Here is a 25,251-nt window from a genome sequence, read left to right as displayed (position 1 = left end):
TTATTCTGGGGGAAAATGAATAGTTCCTTAACAGCGCCCCCTGCAGCAGCAGAACAGGTATTTTATCATTGCAGCTGACAAAGCCTCAGAACACACAGAGAGCAACATGATTTATCTGAGTTTAAGTACATTTTTCTAAATTGAGTTTAAGTTTTCTCATATATATTAATTATTTTATTACATTTTTAATTTTTCACTGAAAGTTATGACATAAATGTATTAAAATAAAGTTGGACAAACTGGAATGATATAACTTAAAGGCAAACAATACAAAACAAAACACAAAACACAAAAACAATAACAAAAAGAAGGAAGGGCAAGCAGCACACTTCAATGACCATGAAACTATAGATACACATACAGTCAAACATTGATAAAATATATACTCAACACACATGGGCACCTCAGAAGGCAAATGTTAAGTAGCCTACAACCGGGGCTTTCCAAGCCAATGAATCAGTTCCTTTATAAATCAAAGTAGATAGCAGATTCTTGGGCAAGTAATCTATCAGCGGCTGCCATATATTCATAAAGTTGTTTTTCCTCTGTCAAAGGACTTTTAAACTAGCTGTTGTAAATGTGAAATTAATCAATACTACTTGAGGCCAAGCATGTTGGGAAGTCGTTCCATTTATATTCGCTATGCGGCAGAAACGCGAAGCTCAGCCAATCAGTTAAGCCGACGGGCCGGGTTAGCCAATCAGGGATTTATACTGGCTTAGCGACACAGACGTGATGTGACATGACGCCAATCTCTGAAGCCGACGGTTTGGGTTGGCCAATCAGGGAAGCTGGGGCTTACAATCTCCCGAACAACATTTGTCCACAGACCTGCGGGCTGGCAGATACAGATATTCGTATTTTTTTCTGTTCTTGGAAACCGTTGGTCCGTCCGAATTGCCGTTTGGTAATGCACACCCGGAGACACACACTCTCGATTTGAACAGAGATTTGGTATATTATAGTATAGATTGAGCAAATGTCAAATAGGGGTTCCTTATCAGTAGTTGTGAGCACCAGTGTCATTTCTGTCTCCATTCTCCCCGCCCTAACTTATGATGTGCTGTTGTTGACAAAGGTGACCCCAAATCATGAGAGAGCCGAAAATAGAGAATGGGGTGTGCAGGTGTGAAATGCACACATAGGGTGACTTGAAATACCTGCTGAGAGTGAATGGCCCCATTGACACCTGGCATTAATGTGAGTGATCGGCTCCTATCCCTGCTGGCTAATGCAAAAAAAAAGGAAAACAAATAAAATCTTTATATTCCACCTCTGCATTATTGTTTTGTTGAATATAAGATGCATGTTTTGTTATGAAACAGCCTACAGGATGCATTTCACACAACTCTGCACAATGAACGAAGAGCAAAGTGAAACAGAAAGGTCCCTTTTTGTTAAAAGCATACTGATTGACATAGGCTTTGATCCATCCTTAAATGCAGATGTCACAAATCAAAAATAAATGTCTGCAAGTAAATGGTAGAAACTACATCAGCTGTGAATACCAAATGACAACCAGATAGCAAACAGGTTAGAGGAGCTCTTTAATCAGAAACTGATCATATTCATATGACCATTTTCTCTTACATTGAAATTATTTATTACTCTGAGGTGAACTTGTGCATTGCCACTGTCATAACCTTCCAGCCTATAAATGATGCGCTTATTTGGGCTTTGGATTTTACTTTAAGAAGAAATTACAACTTCATTTCTATAAGTAAAGTTGAGATAAGAGTAGGAGGGAGTCAGGTTGTCATTGCAAGTGTTGTTGCCTCCCATAATTAAAAATAAAATGTTAGACAGCTTAGACAGGATAAACTCATAAGATCAAGGGTAGCTTCGCTGGCAAGAGATTATGTTCATAGCTGCTGGAGCAGCAGCACAGCAGCTCTCAGGCTTGTGCATTGTGCCTCTGCCATTTGATTGACAGGCGTGTCATAGCCAGAGACGCATTCGGCAGACCTCCAACTGCTGGGGTTGCCATCCATGTCACAGTGGTTGCTTCGGAGCTGTCTACATGGATTGTCTGGCCAACATGGTGAACATGGTGAATCAGAGATGTTGACATGGTAAATCAGTGGACTTGGCTCTGCAGTGGGCTGCTGTGAGCTGTTCTTTTGTATCCCCTCGGTGGCTTGCTCCCATGTCGCGTGTTCTTGCCCATCACCCAGCAAGATGCCAGAGAAGGCATGTGTGTGTGTATGTTCTTGTTTGGGGGTCCTTAAAATCTAAAGCGAAGCACTGGAAAATAGATAATGAAAGTCAAGGGAGGGAATTGCAACTCGAATATTTGCAGGGTTCTATTGATTTTACAAGAAAAAGATAAATACATTTGTCGAAACATAATAACACCTTTATCCAAAGTACTTGAATCAGTCTACGTTACTGTACATTCACCCATACAAGCTTAGGGCTTCCATGTCTTGCTCAAGGACATTTCAACATGATGCCAGGAGGAGCGTGGATCGAACCGGGAACCATACAATTCCTTGACAACCACTCTACTTCGAAGTGTCCCTCAGCAAGACACTTAACCCCTAACAGCCTCCCCCTCTCTGAGTGTCATTCATGACCATCTGAGCAGCTGGGTGAAGCTGAAACAGAATTTCTCCTGTGGGATTAACAAAGGTTTCCCTTCTATTGTATTGGACTTTGTGGTATTCCCATCAACTGCTGCACACTGTGAGCAGTTGCATAAGTTAGACATGAGTGATCTCCAGTGTAAATTGCACTAGCTCAATCACATGTGGTCCGTTCCCCTAAAGATACATTTTGGTTATTGTGGATCCAGTATGAGTAGAGGCTAATACCATTGCAGTGAAAAAGAAATGGAAAGAAATAGGGTACATATGTGTGGTGAAAGGCAATGTGTGCATGTGTGGGTGTGCAAGTTGACAAGATATAGAAAGAAAGACTGTGATATATTCTTTTAAAAGTTTGATGCACTAGACAGACAGACAGAGCAGACTGTAAGTTATCAAGGGAGAAATAGGACAGTATTCTGATTAAAGCAGTGATACTGCACTCCTGTCATGCAGACTGCAGACATCTGCACATATAGCTGTCCTCCACTGGCCGTAGTCACTTGCTCCCTTCCTGACCTCTCTATAGCCAGGAGCTGTAATGGCTGTAAAACCGATTCATTAAAAACTGCTGTTAGAGAGAGGACACCCAGCAAATGGACCACAGCCAATTATGTGATTCCCTGCCAGTTAGAAAAAGATTTGGGCATTAAATCTCTCTGAGGAGTTGGAGAATGATCGGTACAGCTGATCTAAATGAGAGGTTTTGAGAATGTGTGTGTGTGTGTGTGTGTGTGTGTGTGTGTGTGTGTGTGTGTGTGTGTGTGTGTGTGTGTGTGTGTGTGTGTGTGTGTGTGTGTGTGTGTGTGTGTGTGTGTGTGTGTGTGTGTGTGTGTGTGTGTGTGTGTTTGCTTGCAATTCATATAGTTTGAGTTTGCACAGAGGCATATTCTCATGTACTGTGTGTGCTTTGTTGGAATATGAAAAAGATAATATCTATCTCATGTATAATATCTATCTCATGTATTCTTAAGCTATAAGGCTTTCTGGTTGCATTATTGGTGAAACACAGCAATCTGCTTTTGGTTGGAGGTGGTGATGAGGGTGGCACGGTCATATCGTAGCAATATAGATGCTTCATGCTTTCTCACTGATAAGCTATGCTTTGGATGGAGACTGTCTCACAACCTTTGCTAAAACCTCCCCTTTTCTGTCACTCTGTAAAATAAAGTGGATGTGCCATTAAAATTAACTTGAATGATTAAAGTCCAGCTGAACAATATTTCCCCCTCAGGCACTGGAAACATAAAACAATGAAAGTAATCATTGTTATTCGTGTTTGTTTTGTCTTGTTAGCTTCAGGGTCATGGGAAATTCACCTCCTGTGAGTATGAGAAAGAACTAGAAAAAGTGCTCCTCGGAGCACAGGTCTCCGCCAGGTCAGGTAGGTTATTGTGGCCTCCTGGTGGCGCTATAATAGGCCAACGTGAAAAGGGTGCCATTTCTTCTTAGGCCTTGCACGACAATCGGACACTGACTGCATTCATGATTTGAGGCATTTTGTTAAAAACATTTGTTTGCTAAATTAGACCTGCTGGTGGCGCTATAACAGGCCAAAATTAAAAGGGTGGCATTTGTTCCTCAACATAGTGTGAATGTGCGTGCAAAGTTTGACCGCAATCGGACGGTGCGTTCATGATTTGCGGAATTTTGTTCAAAACAAGCCAATAATGCAAACTTTAGATGTCAATCTAAAGCTTAGCCAATCAGTATGGAATATGAAAAATCAAACACATCCGTCGTGATCACATCACTATAGAGATCATGTGAACCGATTTGCGTGAAATTTGGATAAAATTGGAAGGAGTAGTATAAAATAATGTGTTTTACATAAGTCGGCCTCCTGGTTGCGCTATAAAAGGCAGATGTGAAAAATGCAGGGCAAAGGTTTTTCCTTGACCTCTAGGGAGTGTGCATACAAAGTGTACACAGATCGGTGCAGTTATAGGTAAAAACACGAATCGGCCTGTTATAGCGCCACCATGAGGCTGATTTGAAAAAATTGTAGTTCTTCCTCGACCCAATGGGAATGTGCGTGCAAAATTTCACGGAAATTGCATGCTGTGTTCATGATTTGAGGCCTTTTGTTCAAAACGGAGCACTCCTGCAAACTTTGGAAGACATTTTTAGCCAATCAGGATGGAATATGAGAAATCTGAAAGACCAGTTTCGTTTAATGACTATAGAGATACTGTGTACCAATTTTTGGACAACATTTGTAGGAGTACTGTCAAAAAATATGTTTTGCACAAATCGGCCTCCTGGTGGCGCTATAAAAGGCCCATGAGAAGAATTTGGGGCAGAGGTTCTGAATGGACCCTTCGCTAAACCCCACCCCAAAAGCGATTGTCCAATGCCAGCTTAGCAACCGTTGTTAGCCTGGCATAGGTCTGGCAAGCTTTCGTCACCTGCCATAGCTGTCAATGTTATTTCGCCCGCACACACACAATCATTTGCAACATAATAGCAAGAATAGGAATACCACGATAACGCAATGGTGACTATGAACCACGTACCCAAACCCGTTGGAGGCTGCTTTTCCCAATTAAGCTGAAATCTGCACTTAAACGGCAAGGCTGAATATGGCTGTGTTGTTGAACACATACACAGCTGTCAGAAAGTTACACGACACGACTCACTCGCCCAGGTGGTGTCAACTGTCAATAATAGGCTACTAGTCACCGTAATCGTAACAAAATTCAGAATCACAGCGCTGCCTGTTTTGGATTCCGCACGTTAAAGTATATTCATTCATTTGTTCGTCTATTTATTAACTGCTACTGTAGTCTTACCCTGCGGTACATGAAAACTCCTGTTACAGTCATGGATCAACTTCAACCTGGTGTTTGCACTTTCTCCATTTACGGTCCGTACATATATATAAACGTTCAGATTTCAAATATAAATTGCTTACCCTATGGCCACGGATGTTAAAATGATGCACGGGACTCTCAAAAGTACCCGTATATTCTGTATTATTCAATAAAAAGCATTTTAATCCGATCGGTGGCCATTTTCTCATAGAGTTATAACGTATCAGAGTGTAATACACCTACCAACCGATAGGGTCGCTTAGTTGAAAGCATATGGAGAAAATGGCCACCGATCAGATTAAAATGCTTTTTATTGAACAATACGGATAATACCTGTACTTTTGAGAGCCCGTACATAAATGTAACATCCATGGCCATGGGATAAGCACTTTATGTTTGAAATATGAACGTTTCTGTAGATGTACGGGCTATAAATGGAGAAAGTGCAAACACCAGGTTGAAATTCATCCATGACGGTCGAGACAGACGACCGTCGTGTATCCATGGCTATTACTCCCTCTAAAATGTCCCGTGTTTTTAGTTTATTGAAATAATGTCATGCACATTTGTCCAGTGCATAGCCTACTGCAGGCCTTGTTGACTAGATTTAGAAGAGATTTTGAAGCTATTGCTGCTGAAATTATCGATTATCTTTAAGGGGAAAAGCCGTCATTTAACATGCAAGTCAATGGGTGAGAAGCAGAGATTGCCAGGCGCTGTCAGGCCTGGGTGTGACTAACTTCGCACCACCAGTCACAGAGTGGAGTGGGTGGGGCTTAGCGAAGGGTCCATTGGCATCCAGGGAGTGTGTGTGCACAGTTTCGCTGCGATCAAGACAACGGTGCCGGATATTAGCTGGTCACGGACGGACGGACGGACGGACGGACGGACAGGGGGAAAAACATACTCTCTCGCCATGCCTTTCGGCCTGGCGGAGACAATAAATACTGTGAATTCCAGAAAATCCATTTAAAGACATACCTTTTACAATATCATCTTCTACTTTAAATCTTTTCAAGTATGGATGGACTGCTTGTGATCACAATTTGAACCACATCATTCATATTGGCCAAGTAATATGATGTATATTAAATGAATTATGTAAAGAATCTGCTGGGCCGTCTCTTCAATTACCAAGGCAAGGCAATTCCTCATGCAATCGTGATTATATCTCAGAATTCAGAGTTTAGAGTTTGCATATCTCAAATTTATGAGAGAGGACAGAAATATTTCTGAGATATAAAGTCACAATTAAACAATTTAAGAAAATAACAGACTTCTGATGGCAGAAACAACCACAATTCAGCCCTTTTTTATTTGTATTCTGTGGTAGGAAAGGGCATCCATAAATAACCCTTCTTCCAAGACAATTTTAGCTACTTTAAAAAACAAAAGTGCAGCTGCTGTATTTATCAAAGTGTTTTTGGTTATTTTAATAAAAAGGTTGCTTGGTTTGCTAAACAGATGGCCATCGTGCCTACAAGTCCCTCTCTTCTACTGAGAATCTCTGTCCAGATATGACTCCAAAACCCCACCAGATTTCATTAAACAAAGAAGTGAACATGTGAGTAACTTAACTGGGTACTGTAGCTTAGCTTACTTTCTAGCCACGGTATTTAGCCAATTCTCCAACATTATGTTTGATTATATAAACTAGTTTAGATTATTTATTTATTTTATCAACTGTGCAACAAGTCTAACTTTTTGCATACCACCGATATGCATTGTTTGAGCCTGGCACAGCAAATCCATTTTAATTCCCTTGATTCTGGCAACCTAACATTAGATTTGAGACAACATAATTAGGTAGTAAATATAAGATGAATAGGCACTAAAGAGAGGTCATTGTAGTCAATGGAGATTATATTATTTGTTCTGCCATGATTTATTACCGACTTTCCCTTGGATATAGGATTGTTCTTGCAAGATCACTGGTGATTTGTATATTCATGAGTTATGGGTGGCCGTCTAACTGACACCCACACACAGATGAAGTTGAGTTGCCCTCTCTTGCTTCACCAAAAAGTTCATTAATATTAATGGTGTATAGCTATCAGTTATGATATAAAAACAAGGGTTTAATCACTAATTTTACGACTTTAGTAGCTTCAAAGATGAGGACAATCTTCATCCAAGGTTATTTCCATGTGTCTGTTCATTAACTTCTTTGAGCACTAGCATGTCTAGACTAACAATTACTGTATACTCAATCTGGGAACCCACAGCCAAATGAGAAGGAAAAACAGCGCCCTCTGCTGTTTGTACTATCTTACTTGGCTCTGGGACAATGACGACGGAGCACCCGTGCGCAAGGAAACCGGGGTTTTGGTCTGCCTTCAGCGTTTCACTTCCGGTGGTGCGACTATGTTTTCATTCCCACTAACAATATTTCTACACGGAACACTAACACCACTTCTCCCAGAGAACATGGATCGTTTTGGTTATAAGCCCACTTGTTTCTATGATGAAAGAGCAAGTTAAAATGTGAATATCTTTTCGTGGTTTTGTCTGCTCCGCGGACGCTATTGTTAAATTAGTTTTGGTTGGTTTCGAGTGGGGAAGGATCGGCGGACACGTAAATCCCGCCCACTACATTTGATTGGGTAAAGCGCGGCCTGCTTCCTGATCTGAAGGCACGCCCACTTGTAGCCCAGTGTGTACACGTTATGACGAACCTTCACGACATATTCAAACGCAGAGCAGAATCTGTTCTTGAGAGATTACTGTATACTAGACCATACCCGTGGGGGGATATGCGCACATGATTTGGCAACCCGGGAGCCAGCAAACACAAAAACACTAATAAACAGCTGACATTTGGGGAAAGTGAAAAACGTGCTTCGCTGTTCCGTGCACATGGTAATGGTGAATGGATGTGTGCAAATTCCGATCAATTGCTCCAGCCACTGAGGAGAACCGGGCAGAAGAGATTTGGGCTCACCACCCTCACACCACCCTCACAGAGCTTTGTCAAATTATAGGAGGACTAGTCCATACCCGTGGGGGGGATATGCACACATGATCTGGCAACCCGGGAAGCAGTTCGTAGAATTATTAGTTTTGTAGAATTATTGGAGGATACCTGAGATGTCACCTTTGCAAACTATAAAAGGAAATATGACAACATCTTTAAAATTAATTTTTCAATTTTCCGTTTGGAATTTTGGAAACAAGAAAATCACAATAAGAGGCAGGATTAAGTGGAATGAGCTGGTTGAATAGTATGTGTTGGTTCAGAGATAATCACAACCTAGCCTCCAAACTGCTCGTAATAATAATCATAATAATATAAAAACATCCACATGTATTTTTCCAAGTACATGTACCTGTAGCTATATACCCAAAAATGGTTCCCGACCCACAGTTTGGGAAACAATGCTTTAGAACATGCAACGTTACACATTCATCACACATTCACACACCGATGGCAGAGGCAACCATGTAAGGCACCAACCGTCTCATATGGAGCAGTTAGGGCTCAGATCTTTGTTTGATGACACTACAACACAAAGCCAGGAGGAGCCGGGGATTGAGTTTTGGGATCATAGTTTAATTTCAACTTTACATGGTTAGATTTATTGTAATATATACCAATAACCTGGAGTACATTCATTTATTGAATTTTAAGATTATTCTCAGAGAAAAACACAATGGAATCAAACGCTCATCCTTTTACACAGATGGAAAATGTAGCAATGATTTCTTTGAATGGTTTGGTGTTGAAAGGCAAATATCTTTTGCAACCACTGCCTTCTATGTTCACATCATTGTAAATAAACACACCACCACAATCTGGGTCAGTACTGCTTAGTCTAATTTGAACTATTTTTAACTATAGTCAGAGTTAGCCTATTATTGTCAAGCAGTGTGCATGTATGCATACTCATTGTCCACTGACTGCTATTCATGCCCATTTCTTTCCCAGATTTACAGGGGGTACCCATTACTTATACTCATTTAATAATTTGTTGTACTTCATTGCATCTAATAAAGAACAAGCTACAGTGGCCAGTGTGGAACTAATAGAGTACAAATAGATGGAAGACAGGTGCGTGATGGGGGACCTCTGTAGTGGCTATACCACTGTGCATCGGAGATGGAGGAGTGCATTATAAAAGACTTGTGAAATATTTTAGACAGACAATTACATGCACAGTATGTGTCACACAAACAATCTAGGGCACAATGGGTCTCAAATAAGCAAGACTGCACACTTCTCTCTGCAGTGCTTCTAAGATTTCAACCCTCAGCAGGGACAATATCAGTTGTATACCACTGCAATCTGTTGTGGCTGCATGGCTGATCAGGCCCCATGCGTTGATTAATGTACTTAGGGTACACCGCACTGAAAGAAGGGAGGGATTTCACCCGCTTGAGATATTGCCAACTACAAAAAAATTTACTTTAACAAATTTAAGTGACAAGAGATTCTCTTGTCAATTTGGTTTAATTAAAGAGGGCAAAGAAAAAAAGGGGGGGGGGGGGGATCCTATAAGGTTATCTCTGTGTGTGCTATGTTCCATTTGTAGGCTGTGCAAGAATTCAGACTTTCCTGTCAGCTTTCTCAGAAATAGAGCACGCTTTAGCCTAGTAAGAGTTATTGCTGGGAAGGAAGTATCCTTATTTCACCTTTCAAACTGGTTAAAGAATAATGTACCTTATTGAATATACTGTAGCACACATACAGTATAGTTTTAGGCTCCATTGTCCTGTTACAGCGTGTAAAGTGGGGGTCCTTGGTCGGGTTCCAGGGGGTCCCCAGCAAAATAAGGAACTTATTTAAGCCATAAGCCCTATCCACTGTTATCTCCCCACCTACAGTACAGACGGTTGTAGAAATATGTACTAAATATAATCTAACAACACAAATCTTCTCTTATGAGGGTCCCTGGCACAAAATGTTTACAAGTGGGAGTCTGCAGCCTAATATGTATCAATTTGGGAGTCCTTGACATGAAAATGTTTGAGAACCACTGGGGGTGGCAAAGGTATACCTTATACCTTTTTAATAATTTGTTCCATCCATACAAATGAAAGGTAAGCTCCTCCCAGAGGGGAATATCCGTCGACTTCAAGGCAGGTCTTCAATTGCAAGAGCCTTGTCAGTGCTTTGTGTAATGTTGAAGCAGAGCAGTGGGGTACTGGAGCCTTCAAATAACTTTTAGGAGATTGGAGAGACAACAGCAGAGGAAGAGAGTTGGAGATATGAAGAACAGAAAGACAAAAGGCTGTCCCTTGCAGCCATACAGTGTTTAATTGCTGTGCAGCGATGGTCTTAGAGCTTTGTGAAACAGCTGTCACTTCCTTCTCTCTCAGTTTAACAGGCAGTTTTGCTCCCAAGTCTTACTTCCCTTAGAACTCAGTGGGATAAGATCACGCCTCCCTCTGTGTTTTAATACTCATGATGAGGATACAAAAAAATTGTATAATAAAATGTACGTTTTAGTATATTTGTATTATAGTATTATGCTATCGCATTCAAAATAATTTCTGTATCATATACTGTATATTGACTATTGCACATATTATTATTAGGTCTTTATTCAGCATGGGAAATAATTCCCTTTGAAATAGAACCCAACAATTTGCCATTATATAAGATGTTAATTTAAACATAAGAGACCATTTACATTATTATAGTCAGCATTAGCAGACTGTGGAAAGTTCAGCTCTGGGATGTATTATACAAAGTAACATTCTCAGTGTTCATTTATCTATTTGTAACTCCTACAGTGTACAAATGTAAATGGACCCGCTAAATTAACGCTGAGTTTTTACTTAAATTTGACTTTAGGGTAAATAAAATACTGAGAAACATGGGCCATGCTACATACTGTATAGTCAGTTATATGTTGGTTCTATTCTGTATGGACTTGAGCATAGCTGGTGCTGCAGACATGAGGGTGGATGAGGGGATATTTAAGGAACTTGCCATGATGAAGCATTAAAGTAAAGGGTATAGGACTTTCGGTTTGTGGCAAATCCACAAATCCTATTTACGCCTGCTCAACCACTTAAGCCGTAGTTGAAAAAAATCCAACAACTGAACTTTTTATTTCAGAAATTGCCGATCTACAATATGAATGTGAAAAATATGTTCTTAACGATCTATTCAAGAATAAGTGATCTCTCTGTGTACAGTTACGGGATATTGCCACTACATATTGAAGCAGGTAGTACAATGATGGAAAGCCTGTGTCCCTATCCAGCGTTTGTATGTAACTGTGAGAGAGAAATGACAAATTTCTTTAGGCAAATGTAAATATTTAGGTCATAAAGAGTTAGCCAGATTTGATATGGTTACTTGCATTTTCCAGCCCCCCTGGGTTTTTGTGTTACAGTATAATGTGTTAGAATCGAGCTTGACCACCTGACAGGGATAGATATGGCCACGTGTGTTCAAATGCCAGGGATACAATTGGCCTCACGAATACAAAAGTGTACTATAAATAAAATGGCATCGTCAGTCTACAGTCTGTGCAACTGCTACTGTACGTGAAGGGAAATGAACATTTGTGTGCAGATTCAACTATGAAGTACCTGCAAAGCAAGCAGGTGTCAGACAGCTTGTGTGCACCTTAGAAATATTGAAAATAGTAACATCCAAAATGGATAGTCAGGATGTCTCCTGGTGTCTCCTGGCAAATTTGATGTGACAAAGTTATTAATAGTAAAGACAACAGTGGCATAAAACAGTTTTCTCCTCTGCTGTTGCCTGTGGTGTGACATGTTCCTCTGATTTGACAAGTACCCAAAAGTACATATGACATAATTTGTCAAGCTCTTGTCATGTTTCTTAAGGATTCAAATGATGTAAAGATGAAGTGGCAATGCATAGCACTGTGCTTTGCAAAGGAAAAATAATTTCAATAAGAATATTGGAGATATGTATTAATATGCAAGTGCAAGCCATGTCACAGCGAGACACAATCCACATTGAATCCTTTGCTAGTACCCGGTGTATGAGGCTGCTGTTGTGAAGGACATTCACCCAGCCCAGAGAGTTTGTCTACTCAAAGATCTGTTTACCCCGAGTAACTGTTCATAGAGGCAAAGCGAAAACAATCTCCTTTCCTTTTGTACAGGCTCTTTTCAGAAAGTTCTTTGGGTAGCACTATTCTTAGGCCCAACAGGACAGCCAGACCCTCATTGAGATGAAGTTCTACACCAGTGGGGAGATGAAGTTTCACAAAATAAATATAAAGTTGAGGATGGGGGGAGTATAAATTCAATGCACCGGGCCAGCAGTGAACCACAGTGCTGTTGCCTTCTCTTATTGAGCCGTAATGTTGTACATTAGAGAGGGTCAGTGATACTGTAGGTGGACAATAGCCTAAAGCCTAATTTATAATTCATCACACAATGGTCTAGCTCCCCGATAGTAACTTATTATTTTCAAGTTATTTTTTGGCGAACGGCACTATCCTGCAAATAAGTGTAAATTAGGTGTGCTCAGCCGTAAAATTAGCTTTTGGGACTTTCCAACAAAGTGACAGGTATTGAAGTTTCCTTAATCAACTTACTATCATGACCACTGTTTTATGCAGGAAGTTGACCTCTCCATCTCTTTCAGTTTCATTTTACATCTTTGAACACATTTTAGATGCACACTAATGACAGATAATTGCATTGCTAGTGCATTCAGTGCTTTCTCTGGAGAACCTATGGTATTGTGCATTATGGTCCCTGCAGTCCAAATTCATAAAATCTGCTTATTAGAATTCTGCCACTAGTCAAGCTGAATTCCTCGAAGCCATTAGTGGTTGTTGAGAATGATTTGTGCCAGCTTCGGCATTGACTGGAATGACAAGGACATGTTGCCACAGGGAATCAATGCTTCTCTGTGGCTCAAGAAGGAAACTGTAACAGCAAGACCGGCCCCATTCAGCTTCAGACTGTCATCCTTCTCCACCATTTAATTGATCATGGTGTTATTTATTTAGCCACAGGACTTAAACCTAATTTGTTTCCCATTCACTCACAAAGCACCTTCATTGAATTAACCAGGCTCACAATCCCCTGCATTACATTGTATTTCCCCCCTTCCTGAAAACACTTTGGATGTTGTGTCTGTGTTAATTTACATGTAGCTGGGGCACTTTTAAACTTGTGTAATTAATTATCATATCAAACATAATCTCTAAATTAATTTATGTCAGCATGCACACACAGTGGGCTTTCCATTAGAGAATGCTCGCTTTGAATGTGTTTTTAATTCAGAGGAGGAGTGGAGGGGGCGGAAGGGGTATGATGAATCCCACTGCTTTTGTTCTCTCTGCACAAAGCAGAGGTGCATCATGCATATCAGCTTTGCTCTGCAACTATGCCAAGTTGTCCCCGTAATTGGGTGATATTTTTTACCGCCACAGACTCTGCTGCATGCATTTCCATTACATTTTCTGTCATGAAAAAGCCTTGCCGCCATCATCAACTTAAATGGAATGTCAATATTTAGCATGTGAAAATGGAAGCGTGGAAACGAGCTTAGCATGGGGACCCATAAACATAAAGTTTAACGCCACCACCAAAGGCCGGGGCCAATCAGTGCGCCGCTTTTCAAATCAAAGAATAATAATCACAGCTTTTCTCACACAGCAGTCTGAAGGGATTACTATAAATAAGTTACCAGCACCCTCTGTGGTGCTCTATCCTTTCCTGTTCATCCCCCCATTCCCCTTTTCCTCCATTTTCCACAACACTCTTGCCTCCACTGGCCCCTTGTCGCCACCAAACACAGGCGCACGCGCGCGCACACACACACACACACACACACACACACACACACACACACACACACACACACACACACACACACACACACACACACACACACACACACACACACACACACACACACACCCACACACCCCCACACACACACACACACACACACACACACTCCTCTATTGTGTGGTTCTCATGTTTCTTTCAATGCCAATGCCGGTTTTATACTCGGTTGTGGGCTGTCACGCTGAAAATAGCTGAGAATGGCTGAAAAGATCTGAAAATAGCTGATCTTCAAACTCACCACGTGGCATGATGCAGCTCGTTGTGAGCTTGTAAATCTGCTATTTTCAGTGCGCGACATCGGCACGCAACTACGTATAAATCAGGTTTTTAATATTTAGTCATGGATCCTGGCAAAGCAAAGCGACGCAAGCAGCTGTAAAGAGCAACAAAGTCAAGGGATTTGGTTGCGTTAGAGATCGACTTGGGGAGTAACGGACAACACCACTGAGCTGAGCTCAGTAAAATGTCCAGAGGGAAATTCCCCACACAGGGCCACTTTATGAGTTCATTTGCATTACCACAGTGCAGGTTGTAAGTCAGCGGGGCTGCCGAGGAGACAGCAGAGCTAGCAAAGGCAGATTATGGCCACCATATATTAGCACATAGTGGGGGATTTCCAAAGAGACAAGCCAGATAATGCCCTGATTGATTTTTACTGTACTGTTAACTATTAATGCTACCGTAAGTGGAATATGCTCATGGCTGTATATTATAGCACAACACATCTGCTAAGATGATTGGATTAAGTGGGTTCTTTCATAGCCATTTCGTTAATTGCCATCTTTACTTCAGTCCCCCTGCCTGTCACCATGAAACTTCATACTCTCATACTCTATGAGATATAACATCACTAAAATATGGTGTCACTTCTACTACTTCCACTAGTACCAATAATAAGCAGGGTGCAGGGGGAACATAGCTCATCTGATTACGACATGAGCACCTGTGAAGGCAGTATTTTGTATTTATTTATTTAGGGGTTAGTAATAACTTTCCGTGTTTACATTTTCGCCATCTCTGCTTATTGTAGATGTCATTTTGCATTTTCAAACAGGAAGCAAGCAGAGTAAACAACCCAATGCACAACAAGACTAGGCATGAGGACCTTTCTGTATTAAAGTATGATCCTTTATTAGGCTACACTACTGTATGATTACTGTACCTGCCTTCAACTGTGTCTGTGCTGAGTTCATGTTTTTTGATGGCATGTGTCATTTGCATTGTCTGGATGTAGGCGGGCAATTCTGCTTTTTTAGTGTCTTATGTGGTCTTTATATATAAATCCATGAGCTGTGTCATGCTGTCTGTCTTTGTACTAGTTATTTTTGCTGATGATGTTGGCAAAGACTATTTGGCAATATCTTGTGCTCTCAGTCACAGTAATTCCTCGATGTATAATAGTGTGAACACTATTTCCATCTAGGTATGGTCTAATTTTGAGAGTCAGAATTGAAGAGTCAACATTTTATTCATTACATCTCAGATACAGATACACAAGAGTATAATTATTTGGTTTCAGCTCCTCGACAGTATAGCAACGATATGCAACAGGAACGCGAGTTCATATGTGTAAAATTATAATCCAAATTATAATGTAAAGTGTTGGGTGCCTGCATGTGTGAGATGTGTTTAAATAATATAGTAGTGTGTACTGTAGGTCCTGCCTCAATACATGTGCACATGAGTGTAAAGTTGTTTGATCATTTATGTGTGATTGTGTATGCACAACTGCCTGTGTGTGTGTGTTTGTGTGTGTGCGCGTGTGTGCGCGTGTGTGTGTGTGGGCCGGCTGGGCGGGCGGGCGGGTGCGTGTGTGTGTGTTTGCATGCTTGCATACAGTACGTACGTGTGTAGTAGGCGGACAGGCAGCAAGCCTTTAGTGTCTGTTGTTCAAAAGCCTAGTTGCCTGGTAGAAATATCTGTTCCAGTGCCTGCTGGTTCAGGTCTTGAGGCTACGGTACCACTTGCCAGATGGTAGCAGCTGCAACAGCTCCATGGTTTGGGTGGCCGGGGTCCTTGATAATCCTACGGGCTTTACTGACACAGCGATCGGTGTATATTTCCTGGATGGAGGGAAGCTCAAATCGACTGATTTTCTTGGCTGCAGCATTTTGTGGTTGAGGGCAGTGCAGTTCCCATGCCAGGCAGTGATACATCCAGTCAGGAGGCTCTCAGTGGTTCCTCTGTAGAAGGCCGGTAGGATCTTGGGCCTCATACCCACCACCATCATCCCGGCACCCAGAAACAGAGCTCCACCAATTCCCACACTGATAATAAGTGTAGCTTTCAGGCTGCTTAAAGGTATCACCCACATCAGCTTGTGTTTGTCACTTTTAGCTGATGACATCTCTAATCATGAAATGGACATCATGTTTTTAACAGACTCTTTGAGGTAATTAAAGGCAACCAAAGGGACTGCAGTGCCTGGGAACGCTTGGCAGGTCTAGTCTAATGGTGAAGCTAATTAGAGAGTGCATTCGTTCTATCCCCTTATGAAACTCATCTTCACAGACCACTGTATAAAAACAAGTTCAATACTGAACTTTGCACGTCCACAGAGCCTTAACAAAAGTCCTCTTCTTTCCATTCATGTCCTGGCCATAAAGATTTAGACCAAACCCGTGGAGCAATTAAACACGTTTGCATTCAGTCGTCTCGGTAACAGCCCTGCACCAGGAATGCTTCTTTTGAAAACACTGAAAGGTGCTTTGCCGCACCGTGCTGTGTTCAATGGTTGTGACAAAGAAATAAAGCTTATAATGTTGGTTTCAATCTGCAAAGCTATCAACATTTTCTGGCCTTTTATTTTATAACATTTGGGGTTTAAAAAGTCATCACCTCTGAAAACAAAAAACATCTCCTATCGTCATCTCTATATGCATATTTTGTGTGTTGTCAAGTATTTTGCATTATTATTATTTTTGATCTCACCAAAGGGAGTATCGAGTGCATTGATGCTGATCTCACCCTGCCATAATACTGTATATAAGTCATACAGTACAATAATGACAGCCTACTATTCTGTGCATCCCTGAAATGTGCAATTTATAAGAGCACAGGAGTCTGGGCTAGCAACCAGCCCTCAATCAAACTCAATAACCCATTTTATTCATAGAGCTCATTTCTGTTGTCAGCATTGACAGTATCACACACTGCAACCGAGGCTTCCCCATAGCCATTCTGATCTTGTGAAGTGATAGATGATAAATTATAATGTTGCCACTTCTCACAGTACTCACGCGTGATGTATGGTGGGATGCTAATAAATCATCTCACACTCTGGTCTTTTAGCAGTGAATGTTCACCATTTATTAGATGGATGACAGACATGTAGATGATATTAAAGATGTATAATAAGATGAAAAGTGCTGAAAATGTCTCATTTACAGCCCCCCCCCCAAAAAAAAAGAAAAAAAGAAAAGAAAAACGTATGGAAATAAGAGAGATTGTTAAAGAAATCCGATGTAAACACAGTGGACAGCATGAATAAGGTCACACAAACATGCATCAGAAACCAGTTTTTAGTGGCTTGGATCAACAGGACTATTATCCAGATAAATGGGATCTAGGGATGCCCCGAGCCAATATCCAAGATTGGCATTGGGCCCAATCAACGTGATGGATCGGTATTGGCTACATGGCGTCTGATCAACACCCGATCCACTTATTATGGCAATGAGGCCCATGGCTTGAAAGGATGTCGACATTACGTTAGTAAAGTAAAATGCACTACAGTAATTTATCATTTAGAGTCATTTAGCTTCCAGCTTAAAAAAATACAAAATAAAAACATCACCCTGAATGATACTTCGATGCTGCCCTTACATCTGAGTGGGACAGACCTTGATGCCATGCTGCCTTAACTGGCAGCATTTTTCCATTTAGGACACAGCCGTGGTCATATTTCAGAGCATCTGACTCTACCGCAACAACTTCACCCCACTGATAACTGACAGACTGACGATGAGAATCCATTGATTTTCCAATCAAATCAATGTCATCGCGACCCCCCGTTCGCTTGTTATAGGCCGTTGAAAATAGCATGTCTCGCCAAAAAGACATAGTAAAACACAGGAGGCGATATACAGACGATTTCCCAAAGACCATAACCAGGAAGTGAATGGAGCAGTAAATCTTGGGATCACGTGATCTCCTGGTTAGCAAAGAGTGGAACCCCCCCCCAAAAAAAAAACGTCGTCAGAATTAGAGGTCTTGAAAAAAATCGATTCATCTAAGAATCGCGATTCTTATTATCAATGATTCAATTATTATTTTTTTTGCTGGTTAAAGTTACAGGAGTTTTTACTCTATGGTGTTTGTGATATGAAATGTAAGCTTACCAATAATCGCAGTAAACATTATCATGTCTCCAGTCATATTCAAGGACTTTTTTGAAACTAACTTTAAGTTCAGCAATCAGCACAGCTGAAGTGTGTGTGTCACTGTCCAGCTGACGCTCGTTAATGTTACCTGCATCAAAGCAATTATGTTGTGTTTCTGCATCAAATAGAACTACACCTAATCTTCCAAGATTAGGTGTTAAGATTCCATCAAAGCCAAGAATTCTTACACAACCCTCTCTGGTATTATATCATTTTTTGTTTGAGCTGTTGGAAATAACTAGGCTACACTTGGTTGTTAAAGTCCAGATGAAAACACTATGACTGAAATCATTTTGAATCAAAAATAATCTGAAAGAATCAGAATCGAATTGAGAATTGTTTTGATTAGCAGACAATTCGCAGCCCTAGTCAAAATCGTCCATGGCAGTGTGGGCCAAAAAGTAAGTCGTAAAATTCGTCCTTGGCAGTAAATTAGTTAATTTCATAGAAAAAAATTGGATTGGGACACGGTTTTGGCAGCTGGTCAATATTAAACGACTCAGATCAGTATCTGAGACAAAAACTTGATCGGGGCATCTCTACAGATAACATATGGGAGTTACTGACTCCAAGAAGAACAGCTGGGTTAAGTCATGAACTGAAACTCTCAACACGTCTCCTTTGATCTTCATTTTAGAGTCGAGGTTCCATTGATCTCTTACTTCCATAGTCTCTCTGATGTCTTTTATAATGGTGAGGACTATAGTTCGCCTTGTCAATAACAATTCCTAATTGTGTGCCTGTGTGCGCACGCACGCAGACAGCATTTCATGTTTTTTTTATGTTGCCACCTTTTATTTTCCTTGCACATTGAGACAAAAACAATAGAAACAATTGTATGATTCTATACATGTTTTATCACGATGCTGGGCAGACTGTATGTGGCAAAGCACATAACTGTGACCAAGTTACTTGTGCTGTTCCGTTGCTCACTTGCTGATGTTATAAGGACATTATTATTCCATCTTTACTTAGCACACTATTTCCTGATTCAAAATCCCATATTCTTTGCCATGGGCTAATTATGCAACGGTACACTCATTTGTTTGGCTGGTTACGTAAGCAGAAGTTGGCTGATCTACATCTGTATGTATTAGATAGGCAATGTCACTGAAAGCTGAGGATTTAACTCAACATCCTTTGTGTGAGATACAAAAATGTAAAAAGGATACTTTGTAGGCCAAAATACCACTCTGACTTAGTAAATTGGTCAATTTTCTGTTCTTTTTTTCTTTTCTTTTCTGAAAAAGAACACAGTGTGTGTCTGAAGTGAAGCACAGACATTGAGCTGGTCAGAGAATGCATACCAGTTACGATCTGCCTGGAACTAGCTACAGTACTTTACTAAAGTGAATTTACACAATGATAAAGCCAATAACTCAGAGAACCTCCCTCTGCTTGCATTGTGCTTCTATGGAAAACATGAAAGTGTTTCAGTTTAATGGCAAGTTCATTGAGGATACAATGTGAAATGAAGCAGCCATACAATATTATGCAAGTCCATAAAATACATATTCTTTCCCTATATTTTCCTTTATTCTGTTATTATTCGACAACCTGTGATGTGAATAGAGCTCAAATAATGGTGCGCTATTATAATATCTGAAAAAAGGTTAACTGGAGTGCTCGTCCAACCCAAATGGGTTCAGGAGCAGGATAATGACAGAAGTAAGAAATAACTGCACACTGAAAAATAAGCTCATAATAATTTGCTTATTCGCAATGTTTCAGTAATGTGGAACTTCAGCAGGCATCGTGGATGCCTTATTTCTCAGTGAGCTATTATAATATCCACACCTATGTTTTTGCCAGATCTGCACTAAAATGCATATGTATGACAGAGGGAGCACACTTCTTCCTGTCTCAGATAGATTCCGGGCAAACTGCACTTTGAAGCTACAGTACTGTGTCTGCTTGGTAAACTCCACACACTTTCTGAGAGCAAAATGCACCGCATTCAAATCCTGCACAAATGGCTTAGTGAATCCAGCCCTCTGTGTGTGTGTGTGTGTGTGTGTGTGTGTGTGTGTGTGTGTGTGTGTGTGTGTGTGTGTGTGGGGGTGTGTGTGTGTGTGTGTGTGTGTGTGTGTGTGTGTGTGTGTGTGTGTGTGTGTGTGTGTGTGTGTGTGTGTGTGTGTGTGTGTGTGTGTGTGTGTGTGTGTGTGTGTGTGTGTGTGTGTGTGTGTGTGTCCGTGTGTGTGACATCACCGATTTAAATGCCTAAATTTGAGTCTTTCTGCATGGGAGTCAAGAGTGTAGTGTTTTTTTCATTTGATGTTAACAAGCCTTACTAACTAGCATGAAACTACAGCCACTGAAACTGCAACGCATTGCCTTCAGCTCAGGTTTTTCCAGGATTGAGGTGTGGACTGTAATTTTGTATTCCTGAATGAGGTTTTGCATCTAGGGGTACTGTATTGTCATTACATTACACTTCATCATATTCACATTATGAGTGAAAACGTTTGACGACATTGGCATCAGCAATTATGCAGCCGATTCCGTTTTTTTTTTAATAGCATTTTCAAACTGCCGTCCCTTTTTGGGGCATTTCATTACAGGAGATTTTATTTTTTCAAATTCTTTGAAATTGTAGCTTATCTATGAGCACAGAAAGAAATTATCAGTCAAAACATTGGTAATCTGTAGTTGCCTAGGAATCGTAATCAGCATCGGACCCAAAAATCTGGCATCGATCGGATGATTCTAGTATCACTTGATAATAATAGACAATGAAACAGCAGGTTTTTGTCTTCAGTAGTTACCATTAACACTGTTCAATGCCAGCTTTTAGCAGGTCACTCTTTGTGTACTGTAGTTAGTACTGGTGCTTGGCAGCCCATACCTGTGAGCTGATAAGCTCAATATTAATTAGTAGAAACTTTGTGCTATTCCCAAACTGAATACATTATGCACTTAGAAGCACAAATTACCTTGGTAGTTCTGGTTTGTGGTAAATGTGTTAAAATTCTTTGGTTGTTGTGGTTCCTCAACATCGTAACCATAATGACGAACTAGCCTTCCTACACCTACACCTCCAGGACTGTTATCTAATCTAACTGTCTAATCTAACTTAACTCTAATCTAACTATTATAATTGAAAAATGAAAATCAATTGATTCACATACATACAGCTAGATTTTGTTTGATAATTATACATGCTGCTGGAGCTGGTTACAACTCTGAACTCAGTGTGAATGACTCAGTGTGAATGAGATGTTAATAGCCTGCAAATGATGAATGATGGATTTGATTATTGAAGTGAGGCATTACGTGAATTATTTAAATACCTTACTCATTCTTACACAGTGATCAGTAGCTACACGCTTATAACATTGTATTTCAGACACGATACAAATCATATTATTTAAATGCTCCTCCATTACAATTTAAGTTTATAATGCCATATCAGACACAGTAGCTTTTGGATATCGCTAAGATGCACCACGCTACCAGGCAATGTTGCTATTTTATTTTGCATTTATGCATATGAATTTGGTATGTACAGTACTCAGCAAAATTATCTAAATTGTACTGCATGTGAATTAAAGTGGATATGGTTAATGAATGGTTCACAAAGTGTGAGTGTTTTTGTGAGTGTGTGCAAGAGATGCTCATTTGTTTATGTGTATCTGTGGGGGCCAGGCGATGGAGTCAGTTTCGGCTACATGCCAACCACAACAGACAGTCTGAGGGCAGTTCTGGCTGGTTGCCAACCAACAAAGTTAAGCTTAATACAACATCAGTGAAAGGTCTTCACCTGTGTACGATAACTAAATGAATTGGTGGACAAGTGCCGGAGCATCGCTTTAAACAGACAAAAAAAATGGAAATTAGTACAAGCGACTCGACTAATTTTAGGGGACAGATAAGTGTCTCAAGCATGGTTGGTTAACAATGTGGTCTTGACTGATAAGCAGCACAGAGCTGGGTCCTGTACAGTGTCACCGCCAGATAACCCCTCCCCTCCTCTTCACCATTTGGGCTGTGTTTTGTTGTTGGTCATCTGGAAGTCAGTTAAAGACAGTGATTTATTCCTAGGGCTTCATGCGGCATAGCCTCATTACACACGGCCATTTTAAGAATCAGCAGATAATTACAGTATACATCATGGACCCTGTGGGCCTTAGCAGATTCAGTCCATTCCATTTGCTTGTCATTTAGGCCAGGGGGGGCTCAAAGAATACTGAGAAACTGGATTTTTCCTGTGCTTAGAATATCAATTTCCCCACCAGGCACTTACACCATATCTTTTTCTGTGTAAAATGTGTTTTTCTTGTTTACATTTGAATTATCTCAATTGGTGTACCAATAATGAGGAAGAATGATAAATGTTGGACCCTTTCATTAGCCCCCCTTTGAAACACATAGAACTTTTGTTTATATACTATATATACTGATTTGAGTTGACTGAATACTTGTTTTTATGCTGAAATCATGTTTTGTACATTTGTACATTTATGAAAAAAAGATTTGCGCTGTGATGGGTTATGAAATGAACAGAAACATTACACTATTTTGCATCCAAGTAACTGTATATTTAACTATATGATCATATAATCCCAAATTCAGATGGTTATATACAGTACATCCTTGATTATACTTACAGTATATTTGTCTAGCTACAATATAATATATCTAATTACATATCTTACACAACACAGCTAATCATAGAGATTATAGTAACCATAATGCATATACAATATAATAAATACATTTACTTGAATTTGTGTTTTGAAATAGTTGACAAACTTGTTACAAATGTAGAAAAGTAAAGAAAAGAAAGAAAAGAAAACTCTCTGCTGACAAAATCATTATTCCATCACCAGACAGCTCAAAGAGTGATGCTAATGGCCTTTTTTTAATCTTCCATGAAGGGAACATTAACTCGTGCCCGAACTGAACTGAACCCTGAATATCTGGACCTGCGTCCCCGAGCCGAGCTGAACCCTGAATATTGGACCCCATGCACCCCTTTAGTGAGTACTAATGGTCCTGTTTCTAAAGAAGCAACAAACAAAAACAATTACCACGACATTGATTCCATCTTTCATCAGTCCAGTAAACCAGTCACATCACACGTTTGTTCCGAAACAGTTTTGCTTATGCTCAACAGGTTGTGAAAACTAGTTCAAGTTGTGATTTTGTTGGTTTTATTATCATTTCATTATTTCCATCAATCTGTGCATGGCTGATAATGTCTGTATACTGGACCTGCTTTATTTTAATTACCGTTATGCACTGCCTACATAATGTTAAAATATTTTGTGCATCTTCATAGCTGTGAAATGTTCTACTAACAACATCATTATAGCCATATGGCCTAAAGCACCACTGATAATCATGCCACTTTTACTTGAGTAATATGTTTTTGTCTCATTACCTCCAAACTTTAGAAACACTGGGCCTGATCGTCTTTGGGGAGGGTTTGCTTGCATTCCTGTGTTAGCACGCTAGTGATTGTTAATGATGTTAGTTTTTTTCTTATTTTTTTCTCCATACTGCGAAGATATAGTTAACTATCAACAGGGAAAGGGCTTCTTGAAAACCAGGAGTCTCACACTGTTCCCTCTCCATTATAGGACAAGTTAATTTAATCTTCCCCTTCCAGGATGTTGAAATTCTTTGCAAACTGTAAAGCTCTTACACATTGCACATTGAATTCCAGGACTGGATGGCCATTTCTACACATGCACAGGCTTAGTCACTGGCATTCCTTTATTTAGAAGACCAATTTTTGCATTGCTTTCATCTTGCTTATTTATTCAAAAAGCAGAATTCTGGATGTCGGTATATTTAATGTGTCTAAGATTCTGTTTTGCTCACAGCCCCTAATGCCCAAACAGAGATTGCCTAGGGAAGCCCTCATGGTCTTTGAACCTTCTGTATGGAATAGCCTGCAGAAAATGATGAACCTCCGATGTTTCTCTGAGTTTTGAGCTTTACCGTGGACATAAGTGAATCCACTGGGAGATGTCATTTCTTTGAATAACTTGTGAGAATCATTTCACTCTTGTGCTTTTCGTTTCTCTCTTCAATTGATGTATTTTACATTTCCATTGATGCTCTTCTGTTGTTGTTGGCTGTAACAGAATGAGCGTGGTAAGCAAGGCGTTAGTCCATCTACCTTAGATCATAATCACATACTGCACCAGTCATGTGGATGTAAAGAGTTCAAAGTACAGGCCAGCGTTGCACTGTGCAATAATTCCTTGTTCCCCTGTGTTTCTTGGGAGATTTTTCCACATCTCTATAGTATATCAAGATGAATAAAAGCTAGTTACATAGAGGAGCATAACATTTGTTTGATATATATATTTTATTAAACAGTGTGCCATTCATTAAAAAAAAGTCTAAGGAGATCAATGTAGATTTCATGGCTGCCTCTTAACAAATGTTTGTTGGATGTGCAGTAAGTCTGAATACATTAACTTGAGCTATATTCTTCAACATTAATTCCTCTAGGATCTGTGATATGATTAATGAAACAGGCTAACTTTTGCATCTCCCTCAGGCTCACAAAGTCAATATTTGGTCTTTGGCATGATTTAACGAATAGAATTTCTCAGAGAGCAGGCAGTCTTCAGTGGAAGCTCACTGTGGCTTCGTTAAAGCACTGTTCTGTTTGGTTATTGGTCCTCACTGGACTAACTCTAAAACGCACATGCGTGTGTGTGTGTG

General features: G+C 40.2%; 1 protein-coding gene across 1 annotated transcript in view; it reads left to right on the top strand.

Moving 5' to 3' along the window:
- The window catches only part of pcdh9 (protocadherin 9), a gene marked incomplete at its 3' end in the record, with an annotated part of 233,267 nt that overhangs the window by 42,570 nt on the left and 165,446 nt on the right, over positions 1 to 25,251 (top strand). The window contains exon 3 of the mRNA XM_080439051.1: positions 23,448 to 23,549. Within this exon, the coding sequence (XP_080295177.1) occupies positions 23,448 to 23,549 (102 nt within the window). The remainder of the gene's footprint in view (positions 1 to 23,447; positions 23,550 to 25,251) is intronic.

This window comes from Gymnoscopelus braueri, assembly GCF_963280865.1.
Source record: "Gymnoscopelus braueri genome assembly, chromosome: 1".
Classification (NCBI taxonomy): Eukaryota; Metazoa; Chordata; class Actinopteri; order Myctophiformes; family Myctophidae; genus Gymnoscopelus; species Gymnoscopelus braueri.
The sequence above is the reverse complement of the archived record's forward strand: the minus strand, read 5'-3'. Positions and strand labels throughout refer to the sequence as shown.